This window comes from Seriola dumerili, unplaced genomic scaffold (genome assembly GCF_002260705.1).
Source record: "Seriola dumerili isolate Sdu_G_001 unplaced genomic scaffold, Sdu_1.0 BDQW01000052.1, whole genome shotgun sequence".
Taxonomy (NCBI): Eukaryota; Metazoa; Chordata; class Actinopteri; order Carangiformes; family Carangidae; genus Seriola; species Seriola dumerili.
The window spans coordinates 15696000-15707990 of NW_019174307.1; the positions used below are offsets into that span (position 1 = coordinate 15696000).

The window sequence follows — 11991 nt, forward strand, 5'->3', positions numbered from 1 at the left end:
ATTGCCGCCTAATCTCAAATCTCATTTCCTTAAAACTGCATCGCTGTTGTCTTTCTTCCTCCCAACCGCAGGTGATCCGAGCATTCACAGACTTCCTCGCTTTCATGGTCTTGTTTAATTACATCATCCCAGTGTCTATGTACGTGACGGTGGAGATGCAGAAATTCCTCGGCTCCTATTTCATCACCTGGGATGAGGAGATGTTTGATGAAGAGCTGGGAGAGGGCGCTCAGGTCAACACCTCCGATCTGAATGAAGAGCTGGGACAGGTAGATCAGCACACACACACACACACACACACACACACAAACATTTGCATACAATATCTGAATGTAAACTTTCAGCAGCCGTGCCCTTACTCTACCCTTCCTCCCTATCAGGTGGAGTATGTGTTTACTGATAAGACAGGCACTCTGACTGAGAACAACATGGAGTTTATTGAATGTTGTGTCGATGGGAACGTCTACATCCCGCATGCCATCTGCAACGGGCAAATCCTCAGCGCTGCTTCCAGTATAGACATGATTGATTCCTCACCTGGAGGATACAGGAGAGTAAGTGTGTGTGTGTGTGTGTTTGTGTGTGTTTGTGTGTGTTTGTAAAGTAAAAAGGCTTCTAAATCCAGCCTGAATTGAAAATTGGCATTACTAACTTGGCTACCGAATAGAGACACTTGCAGATTAACATGTCACATTTCAGGCAGGAGGGCTATTACAATAATTTCCACTGACATCTTAATATAAACAAATGTCTATTTTGCATTTCCCTTGCTGAAGTAAACGACCTCTACAGTATATCCAGTTCATGAAAACTTCATCATTTTCTTTGTAACCTCCATGTCTTACATGGGGAAAAAAGTCCTCTGTTACACAGAAAAGTGATGAGCTTTGTGTTTTTGGCAGCGGCAACAGCGATTTGTTTAGATTTAATAGAAGAAAAGTTGTGTAGTCAGCACGAGCAGCAGTCGCCACCACAGATGACCAGAGAGAAAGAGAAGTGCACTCCCTGCCAAAACCTAAAGGGGTAGAAAACTTAAGCAAAGATTGCATGGATATGCTGTGTTGTTGCTATGTTTTCTAGGAAATATAAATTAAAAAAATACCACAGCAATGACTAAATAGCACCAAACTCCCATCCAAAATTACTGCTTGAAAAGGGAAAAAACGTATCGGGAAGTATTTTACTTCAATGATGAACCTTTGGGATGAACTTAACTGTTGCCTGAATAAAATAGAGATCAAGTATTAAGTATGTTTCTGTATTTGTCTGCGTCTGCCTCGTAGGAACACGAGGATCTGTTTTTCCGGGCATTGTGTCTGTGTCACACGGTGCAGGTGAAGGAGGAGGAGACGGTGGATGGCATCAAGAGAGGCATCCACCAGGGCAGGCCCACCTCCTTCTACATCTCCTCCTCGCCGGATGAGGTGGCTTTGGTGGAGGGAATGAAAAGGTAAACACTCTTAACACTCACTTTCAGATGTGTTGCATTCTAGCACATCGATCCTTCAAATGCAAAAAGTTCAGACTTTTTTTTGTCAATTTGAGAGTGTTTACATACACATCAGGTGAACTGTGAGAGAACTGTAACCTTTTACATTCATAATGCCCCATTTTTAGGAGACCAGGTAAATTCATTTTTTTCACAACACATTAGGAAGAGTGATTTTAGCCAGTCAAGAACAACTTTGCTGTTTAGCCATTAAAGATAATTGTTCATCTACAATGTCCTAAAATTAGGGGAGGATGTATAAAAAGGGATACTAGCGCTACACTTTTTAACAAATGTAGATGTCAACACCCCATTATAGCACTAAAGGGTCACCGCACAGACATTGTTTCATTTTAAATTCAGTGAGATGGAGTGAAGATCCAACGCATAGAAAAATGTCCTTGAATTCAGCCCAGTACGTCTTCTGCTGTGTTCTACTGTCATTAGCTTTGTGTCAATAACACAGTCCCCTCATTGATTTCAATGAGACAACTGCGTTGCCAACAAAGAAACGCAGGGTCGTTCAACAAAAAAAGTTGGTCCTGGCTCAGCTTCTGCTGCAATGCCGTCTGGTAATAGAAATTATTGGCCAATCAAACAAGAGCACCCCTGGTAAAATACTTTCAAACCTTAATGCCTGAGGTGGAGGAGGAGCTGATTGCTGCAGTAAAACTTTGACAGAGTTGTATCGTCCTTCTTTAAACCGCTGTGCAGTGTTTTAGCTTCTGTTTAGCTTTAAGATTGTTGTTGGTCGTATTTCATCTTCTCACCAGTACCTGTAGCAGTGCTGGTGAGAATTTACTTTTTTAATTATTTTTCAACACAGTGCTATTTTCAGTCTGAACGTAGCTTTAGAAAGATGTGCGAGCGGTCACGTGGTCAATCACGCCCCATCACGGGGTGTTGCTCTCACGTATTGCTTTTGCAGATGTGAAGCACTTAAGATGGCGTACGTGTAAGCTGTGCTCCTGTTACACTGAATGCGTCAGAACACCTGCAGCCTTTCCAAGTGTGATAGAAATGAGTACTACTGCTCAGTGTGTATGGATACCTTCTGTCAGACTGTAATGAATCATTCCTCCGTCACTCTCGTTGCCAGGCTGGGTTACACCTATCTGAGGCTGAAAGACAACTACATGGAGATCCTCAACAAAGATGACGAGATTGAAAGGTTGGTCTGCTAAGTGTCCGTTGTGGTTACACCACAGGAGATAAAGCAGGAGTGAGTCGGTTGATGGGAGTTGCGCTCGTACATCATCTGCATGGAAGGAAGCAGCCATTCGGATTGTGTTTCATGTTGGACAGAGGTTACACAAAACTACAACCGCAAAAGACCGGGCAGAGAGTTGTTTTTAGAAACTGCTCAATCAGATCAAAATGCTCGAGATAATCAGTAAGAATGAAAGGCAGCAAGATTCCATTAGAGGGTAGCTTTGTGGAAAGTGTCTAATGTTGTGATCCGTAGGAAGTGTTCATGTAACCGTCCTCTCTCTCCATCACTCTCTGCAGTGGTCTGTCAATAGTGAGCTATTTTAAGGAAACAGGGGAGCGGGAGAGGGGAGGGAGTGTAACCAGTGATGTGAAGACTTGCAATAGAAAGGCAAAAAGGTTCTAGAGTATTCTCACACTTGCTGTTTTAAGCCTTTATAAGGAAACTGAATCTTTTGGCCCAGTACACAAACAACCACACCAGTGGAAAACCTACTTGATTGAACACTATCAAACTTTATTGTATTGTTGTTATGTTATTGTAATATTGAAGGTGGCATTTGAAGCCGGACAAGCACCTTTTTCAAAAGTCAGATAAAACCAATCAATCCCTGACTGTGTTCTGTTTTTTATCGTACCCTCTTTTTTCACATCACCACATTGGGGTCTGCTCAAGAACAGACTAGAGCTTGACCAGAAATTAGAATATGCACTTACCACAAATTAATCAAAAATCTCCTGTGGACATATTTCACTTCATTTGCAAGAGTGTTAACAAAAAGTGAACCCCCCAGTGCTGTCTCTCCTTCAGGTTTCAGCTGCTCCATGTGCTGAACTTCGACTCCGTCAGGAGGAGAATGAGTGTCATAGTCAAGTCAAGCTCAGGTAAGAAGGACTTTGACACAGGAGTGAAACAGAAACCAGAGCTATGTTCATGCTTTTTACGAAACTAGAACAGTCTTGCAGTTTGTTAAAAATGTTTTTTTGTGTATATGTTGTTTTGGGGCTCTCAGGAGAATACCTGCTCTTCTGTAAGGGCGCAGACTCGTCCATTTTTCCACGGGTGGTGTCTGGGAAAGTGGAGCAAGTGAAAGCCCGGGTGGAGCAGAACGCTGTCGTAAGTGTAAAGAGATTAAGCAGTGTAAATATATAATGGGTTTGATATTACATCACATCAGTCCAGTTTTAGTATAAATATCATTGGCTGGTAATTTAAGGGCAGTAATTTATCCTTACAAGCTTCTGCCTCTTGAAATATGAAAAGAATTTCAGAAATATAAGTTTCAGTGACTCATGATAATGTCAGTGCTCCTGCAAAGACTTAAATTCAGCAAAACATTGAACACTTTAGAGGCTCAAACTTTAGAAGCTCAATTTAAAGTTAATTTAGATTTTTTTAAGTCAGAGTAAAAGGCATCTATCGGCGTCTTAAAGAAAAATCAATATTTGTATATAAGCAATGAGCTGATTGATTGACTTGGGTTGTTTGCTGGACCCACAGAGAATTATGATGCAATTCTTCAGTTTCCCTCTGCTCTGCGGAGTGTTTTAGCAACTTTCAGCACATTGTTTTGGTTTACAGGCCATGATTTTACCATCTTGTTTCAGTCTGACTGATTTAATTGACCTAACATCCAGCTATTTCAGCATAAAAAAGCTCTAAAAAAGTCACTGTATGCTACCTGCCCAGGACCAAATAGCAGACAAAGTTAGTGACTAGCTGGTGAGCGTGGTGAAGCATTTAGCAGTTAAAGAGCCAGATGTTTCCCTCAGGGGTTTTGAACATCAAAGCAGAGCTTACAGGAGATTGAATAATGGACTTACATTGGGTGAATACAGCAATAAATTAATACTAATGCTGCTGTGTGGCAACTGGATGTGTAAAAAAAAAAAACACAATTATCTTTAACTTTGACAAACTTAGTTAGGGTCACGTGACATCAGATAACATGGTTGCATATGAAATCACAGATCGAGTGTCTCTCTCTCTCTACACTGTGACACCAGGAGGGGCTGCGCACTCTCTGCGTCGCCTATCGACGGCTGTCAGAGTCAGAATATGAGGCGGCATGTCATCACCTGACTGAAGCCAAGATGGCCCTGCAGGACAGGGAGCAGAGGCTGGCACAGGCCTATGACATCATCGAGAGGGACTTTGTGCTTTTGGGTGCTACAGCAGTGGAGGACAGGTTGGTTACCGGGGAAGGGTGGGGGGATGGGGGGGATGGGGGGGGTGGAAGGGAAAGATTTAAAAGCAGTGAGACAGAAGGGAAGATTAATGAGTCATGAAGTCGTCTTCAAAGTATTATCATGACTCATGAGGCCAAAAAAGATTCAGCCTGAGCTCAGAGAGGTGACTTACTACTAAAACTAATACAGTTTGGTTCCTTTCTTCACTGTGCTGTGATACCAAATGTGTTTGTCCTCTGACAAAGTAGACCTCAGTATTGACCCTAACTGACTGACAGTTTGACTGCCTAATAGATAAAGTGGTGATGAGCAGGGACAGGGGTGGTCGTGCATTGATAAGTTGTCACCAGTTGGTAATTGATTGAAGTTCTGATGGATGCTTTAACCTACCCGACTGCAGGCTGAAACTCTCATTGACTTATTGATGTGCAGGCTCCAGGAGAAAGCTGCAGATACCATTGAGTCACTGCATAAGGCTGGGATGAAAGTTTGGGTCCTGACGGGAGACAAGATGGAGACGGCGGCGGCTACCTGCTACGCTAGTAAGCTGTTCCGTCGAAGTACGCAGATCCTGGAGCTGACCAAGAAACGCACAGAGGAGCAGAGTCTGCATGATGTTCTGTTCGAACTAAACAGGACCGTTCTCAGACAACGTTCTATTTCTGGGTACGAGACACTGCATGTGTATCTAACACATCATTCAACAGTATATGTACACTTTACTTTTGGTCAAATCAGAATTTCACGACCACACACATTGACAATTGGTTGTGTGTACATAAGTCCTCCTTTTGATTGGTCTGTGATAATTTCTTCCAGGTTGTCGGTAGACTGTCTCGACTTTGGCCTGATCATCGACGGGGCCACTCTGTCTGCAGTATTAAAGCCTAACCAGGAGGGCGCAGGCCACGGCAACTACAGAGAGATCTTTCTGGAGATCTGTCGCAACTGTAGTGCTGTGCTCTGCTGTCGCATGGCACCACTGCAGAAAGCACAGGTGACAGAACTGCACTTCCTTTTTTACCAATATACTCCAGGCACCTTCCTAAGTGATAAATGGTTGTAGTGATTGAAATGGGGTTTTTGTTTCTGCAGATTGTGAAGCTAATTAAAGCTTCCAAGGAGCACCCCATAACCCTCGCCATCGGTGATGGAGCCAACGATGTCAGCATGATCTTGGAAGCACATGTGGGCATTGGTGAGCTGATTTCACTCCTCTAATTAGTGGCTAATTTGGTAAATTATCCATTAAAATATGAAAGACATTGTTTCTGTTAGAGCCTGAGTTGATTTTCAAAGCTTATTCTGACATTGTTATTGGAGTATAAAGGAAATCTGATGAAACTGTATGAGCCAATATTTGCTTCTTCTTCTTTTTACCCGGACACATAATGTAAACAAACATTTTTGCAAAGCATCCCTCTAATTTGGTGATCATCTTTACTCAGGATATTTGCAGGATATTTTTTGATACATTTTATTATCCAAGATCATTGAAATGGTGAATATAAGAGTTATTTAATTGTGAAGTTTTCTGCTTAAAATCTTTAAGCAGAAATTGAAATGAAATAATTATAAATCATATATAAGCTATAAAAAAAACAATATATTAAACTTGATTTTAAAAATGGTCAAATATACCTGCAAATTAAGCCAATAAAACATAGTAATAACTCATTGATGGCTTTGTTACATTCCTGATCAGATTAAATTTAACAGCCTCTTATGTTTCCCCAGGCATCATGGGTAAAGAAGGCCGACAGGCAGCGAGGAACAGTGACTACGCCATCCCCAAGTTTAAACATCTTAAAAAGATGCTACTTGTTCATGGCCACTACTACTACATCCGAATTGCTGAGCTTGTTCAGTACTTCTTCTACAAGGTACTAGACAAATGCTTTGTGTACTCCAGTGGCTCACACATTTTAATCACTTTATCGTAATTCCCAGTGAAACACTGAGTTACAAAGAACCAGATTTTTCAGCTACTCTGACAGATTACTGGATTCACGAATCCCTGGTGCAACATTCTCTCCTGGATTCATGGCCACGATGATCAGTGTGGGCGGCTTCCACAGAAAGCAGTGCCCTGCCAACTGATTCATTTTTTCCTTTTGGCAGGCCAGCTCTTTGCGGCCCACTCAGTGAGCTTATAGCGCAATCTCTGCTTAAACAGAAATGTGTAGATAGTAGCATTTTTAGATTCTTCAAATCTCTTCACATGTACTTGTCACAAGCTTATCACTTTCTCTACTTGTTGTTTTTCCAACTCTTAAATCTTTCCAGAATGTATGCTTCATCTTTCCTCAGTTCCTGTATCAGTTCTTCTGTGGTTTCTCCCAACAGGTAAGTTGTTTATACTGTGCTGGGGTTACAGTATGCAGGCACACAGTGTAGTATGTAAATTGATTACGTATCCTCACAGTGTCGTATATTAAATTAGTTTCACATTGTCAAAACTGTTTTTTATGTTTACTTTTAAAGCTGCATTTTTATGTCAATAATGATGATGTTTAATATGAAAGGTGTTGTTCATAGACATCACAGATGTTTATCACCTCATTCTGTAGTTCCCCTCAACTCTACCGAGCATTATAACATCTTTTACGTCATTATTTTGGTTTTCTGGCTAACAAATTCTGCTTCATCAGTCTTGTTTTTAAGAGCATCCACCAGCTGTTTACAGTGAAAAGGCTCTGAAAAAACACACTTCACATCCCTGCAGAGAACCAAATAGCTGACAGACATAGTGTAGCATTTAGCAGTAGAGACCAATAAAGAATAAAAATGAATAAATAAATAATTAAAGAAGAATTAATATTGGACAATATTGGAGTTGTATTTTGCCAGAAGCACAACTCCGAATAAATGTAAGCAGCTGTTTGCAAACACGGTTGCCATAAGAACTTTGTAAAACATTAATATGTCAGATGTTGTGTTTTTCTGCTCGTTGCCCCAAATGGCCAAGAAAACAACTCATTCGATTTGAATTTTAAGATGGCCTTTTAGTTCCTGATGTGTAATGCTGTATATGTTTGTATATGTTGTCCCTTGGCAGCCTCTGTACGACACCGCCTATTTGACGTTGTACAACATCAGCTTCACCTCACTCCCAATCCTCCTCTACAGCCTGGTTGAAAAGCACGTCACCATGGAGACACTCAAGCGGGAGCCCTCCTTGTACAGGTGTGGTCTGAAGAAAATCTGACGTCCCAAAAATGTTGTGGTAGTAAAAATATCATTTGACTGTTACAACAAAAGGTTTGTTGCCTTCACTCAAATGCTTCTTTTTTCTGACCCTCTCTCGCAGGGACATCGCAAAGAACTCCCTCCTCCGCTGGCCGGTCTTCCTGTACTGGACGTGCCTGGGAGTGTTTGACGCTGTTATCTTCTTCTTTGGTGCCTACTTCCTGTTTGACAACACCACCTTCACCAGCAACGGCCAGGTGAGCCTCTTTGGTGAAGCGAGTACAAATAAAATAAAACAAGTGTTGTGGGGTGTTTGAGGTGTCCTTTAGGGAAATTAAAGGAGGATAATGGATATAAAGAAAGTACTGTCTTTACAAACACTCATCCATCTCCATTGGATTCTCATGAAAGAGGAGTTAAGTGTTAAGTGACTTGGCGGTCGTATTTTTGTTATCTGTAACAGTAAGGTTTCTGTCCTGGGGCTCCCTTATAGATCAGCAACATTGGATCTCCATTCATATCGACAACGCAATAGCATCTTTCTCTGTATTGTTAATTTGTATCATGTCGACTGTTTTTAATTGCCTTTGGTCCTGTTTTTTAAGTTGAAACATCCTGAAATTCATTTTACCCTTTGTCCTGATTCTTTTCTCTTTTCTTCCCCCTCCTTCTCTCTGCTTCCTCTCTCTTTATTTTGCTCCTCCTCCTCTTCTTCTTCTTCCTCAGCTTATGACCACCAACACACAGATGGTAAGCCTGTCTCCCTCCCTGTCAGCTCTCTCTGTCTTTCACGCTCTTTTAGTTCCTGTCGTACCGTTTAAGCTTTCAGTTTGACCGTTTCATCCGGTTTCATCCTTTCTCACTTCACATCATCCATGCACTTTCATTTGAATGTGTAGTTTTCTTGTGCTCCATTATTCCCCTAATCTCTGTAAAGCCCTGAATCCTGCACAGTACCTGATCTTAACAACTCCACTGACATAGTAGAAACCTTAGATGCCCCCCCCCCACATTATCCTTGTGTTTATTTGTTGTAGTAGATAGAGTATTGCTAGTATGTGCTATAGATTAAGATCCAACATCTGTTTGTTTTTTCTGTCTAATGTGTTTGTGCATCTGTGTGTGTGTGTGTGTGTGTGTGTGTGTGTGTGTGTGTGTGTGTGTGTGTGTGTGTGTGTGTGTACGCGTGTGCGTATGTGCGTGCGTGGGTGCGGGCGTGCGCGTTTGTCCATGTGTTTGTGGTAGCAGTTTATGAGGTTGGTTGGTTTTTAATTTGACTGCTCCAGCATTCATGGAGTGGCTGAATTGTTTTCATCCTGTGTGCTTTCTGCACAGACAAACAAAAAAACAGGTGTAAAACAGCAGTTCTCAAAAATTCTGCCATTCAAAAAGGAAAGGCGTAATGAATGAAGGAATTCTAGCACAGTTACTGGTACCAACAACCAGCTGTGGCTACATAAACTCCCCAGTTTCTTTGTCTTGATCTTTTTCTTCCTCCACCCTCCTTCATTCTCTCCCCCCAACTCTCATTCCATCTGTTCACTGTTGATGTCTGCTTAAACCTTCCTAGGATTTCAGCAGGTAGAAAAAATGTGGATGCTGAGAGGTGAACTGAAAATATTCTCGGCTTATTGGCCCACAAACCTTAAAAGACAGTCGCAGAGAATACTCTTTTCCTAACAGATTACCTCTCACCACAGCAGATATGATGTGAAGGTGTCTGTCTGCACTGTAAAACCGTAGGATGTTCACTAATCCATGAGCAGGGTTATGTGACTTGATGTAGCCACTTACCCTCTTCTTCCTCTCTCCCCCTCGCAGATGTTTGGGAACTGGACATTCGGGACTCTCGTCTTCACTGTGCTGGTGTTCACCGTTACGCTCAAGGTGTGTGAGCATGAGTCTTTGGATATTAAATGGGGGCGAAAAAAAAGAAAAACACTCATGTCGATTGTATTGCATAATAATCCCTCCATTTGAAAGAGTTCATTACCAATGCACGTGTGCATGACTGTATGCGAGGACAAGCTCGGGGCGCTCATGTTAACTATTATGTTACATAAATAATCGACTGCACTGGCTGCTCAGTTTGCACAACAGTAAAGCCTAAAGGCAAAGTCAATGGCTTTATTGACTGGTTGGATGTTTACTATGTATATGTTCTTCTTTGTTTCAGCTTGCCTTGGACACACACCACTGGACCTGGATCAATCACTTTGTCATCTGGGGATCACTTCTTTTCTACGTTATTTTCTCTCTTCTCTGGGGAGGCATCATTTGGTATAACATCCTTTGTTTTCACTAGTATTTGTAACCTTTACTTTGATTAGTACATTTCTAGAAAACCAATCCATTTCTGTCTTTCGTATTGCCGCCCAGGCCCTTCCTGAACTACCAGAGGATGTACTACGTGTTCATGCAGATGCTATCTAGTGGTCCGGCCTGGCTCAGCATCATCCTACTTATCACAGTCAGCTTGTTGCCAGATGTCATCAAGAAGGTCCTCTGCAGGGCCATGTGTCCCACAGCCACCGAACGTGCACAGGTAGATCTCAGCACCAACTCCACAGTGAAACTGAAGCTTTGAATAGTCTTGTTCCCAAGTTATGTTTTATAATTTTCCCTATAGTTTCTGCCTATATTCTTAACTAAATGCTTTGCTGAAGCCATTAACCAATGACTAATTAATGCTTTCCCATTTTTAAAAGATAAACTATTTGTTGTTGTTTTTTTTGCATTTCGGTTCACAAACTGAAATTCTTAAATCCTGGCTCATACTATATAATATTTTGATAGTGATAAACCATATGAATAAGCCTCAAATCTGTTCCACTCTATTAATCATCCAGGAAGACCATTAAGACCCCTAAAAGCTTTGAGCATCAGCGTGATTTAGTTTGACCTCCTATTCCCTGTGGCTTCACCTCACCTTCCTGTGAAGCAAGCTTCACCATGAATGGAAAAATGAATGAAGGGTCTGACAGATTTCTTCTTCCTGTGCTCTTTCTTTCTTCTCTTTTCTCCCTTGTCACTGCACCCTAATGGACCACCCTAATCAAAATTCACACTACCCTCCATTGTTTCTCCCTTTTTGCTTTCAATCACCCTTTAATGCCTTATCCTCACCGCTGCCATCCTCCTTTTTCTTCTTCCTTCCTCCCTCCTCATCACTCTCCCGTTTTTCTTCTCCTCTCTTGTTTCTTTCCCCACTGCTCCTGTGTGGTTGTGACTCTGCCCTCCGCACTCACTCGCACTTTCGTGGTAACTGCAGTCCACTCGCCCGTGCCTTACTGTGGAGCCGTCCACCATCTTCATGCTTTCTCAGTCCTCCAGCAGAATGAGTTTCTGATTGGCCCAGAGAGACGAGAGAGGAGCAGGAAGAGGAGGTGACTCTTTTAAGCCCTCATCTCTGTATGCATGGTGGCATGTTGCAGTGTAAACCACTTATCACTGTCTTGACACCTCGCCTAATGTGAAACTAACTACTAGGGTGCTATTGATGATGCCGCAATGTCTGGTGTGTGAACCAGGTTACATTCATAGTATGCTATTCCTGCCATTTATGAAATCACCCTTTCATTGTATATTTCCTGTGTTTTGTGTTTCGTGTCCCTTTTCATATTTACTGTTATGTAACCATGTTTTCATGTCTTCATGTCACCTTGTCTTTTGTTTTTGTTTCCTTTTGGAAGATGTTATGTTATGGATGGTAGGATGATGTCCTGCTAGGATTTCCTAGGACTCATTGACAAGAATAGTTTAGGCTCATTGAATAGTCCAATAATTATTCATATGAAAAAAATAATGAATGGATCTGGAAAAAATAAATATCAGTAGATTACAATAGATTAACAGTTTAAGTAACTTTTAAATTGCAAAACTTTCTCTGGTTCAGTTTTTTTTTTTTTTACATT

General features: G+C 41.6%; 1 protein-coding gene across 1 annotated transcript in view; it reads left to right on the forward strand.

Moving 5' to 3' along the window:
* The window catches only part of LOC111218357 (probable phospholipid-transporting ATPase IH), a 28777-nt gene extending 17351 nt beyond the window's left edge, over positions 1-11426 (forward strand). The window contains exons 12-29 of the mRNA XM_022740624.1: positions 72-269; positions 381-554; positions 1284-1450; positions 2589-2660; positions 3510-3583; positions 3712-3815; positions 4706-4887; positions 5321-5554; positions 5708-5885; positions 5984-6086; positions 6626-6771; positions 7175-7234; positions 7947-8074; positions 8199-8334; positions 9899-9964; positions 10254-10357; positions 10457-10622; positions 11349-11426. Of these exons, the coding sequence (XP_022596345.1) occupies positions 72-269; positions 381-554; positions 1284-1450; positions 2589-2660; positions 3510-3583; positions 3712-3815; positions 4706-4887; positions 5321-5554; positions 5708-5885; positions 5984-6086; positions 6626-6771; positions 7175-7234; positions 7947-8074; positions 8199-8334; positions 9899-9964; positions 10254-10357; positions 10457-10622; positions 11349-11426 (2370 nt within the window). The remainder of the gene's footprint in view (positions 1-71; positions 270-380; positions 555-1283; positions 1451-2588; positions 2661-3509; positions 3584-3711; positions 3816-4705; positions 4888-5320; positions 5555-5707; positions 5886-5983; positions 6087-6625; positions 6772-7174; positions 7235-7946; positions 8075-8198; positions 8335-9898; positions 9965-10253; positions 10358-10456; positions 10623-11348) is intronic.
* Positions 11427-11991: the final 565 nt, after the last annotated feature.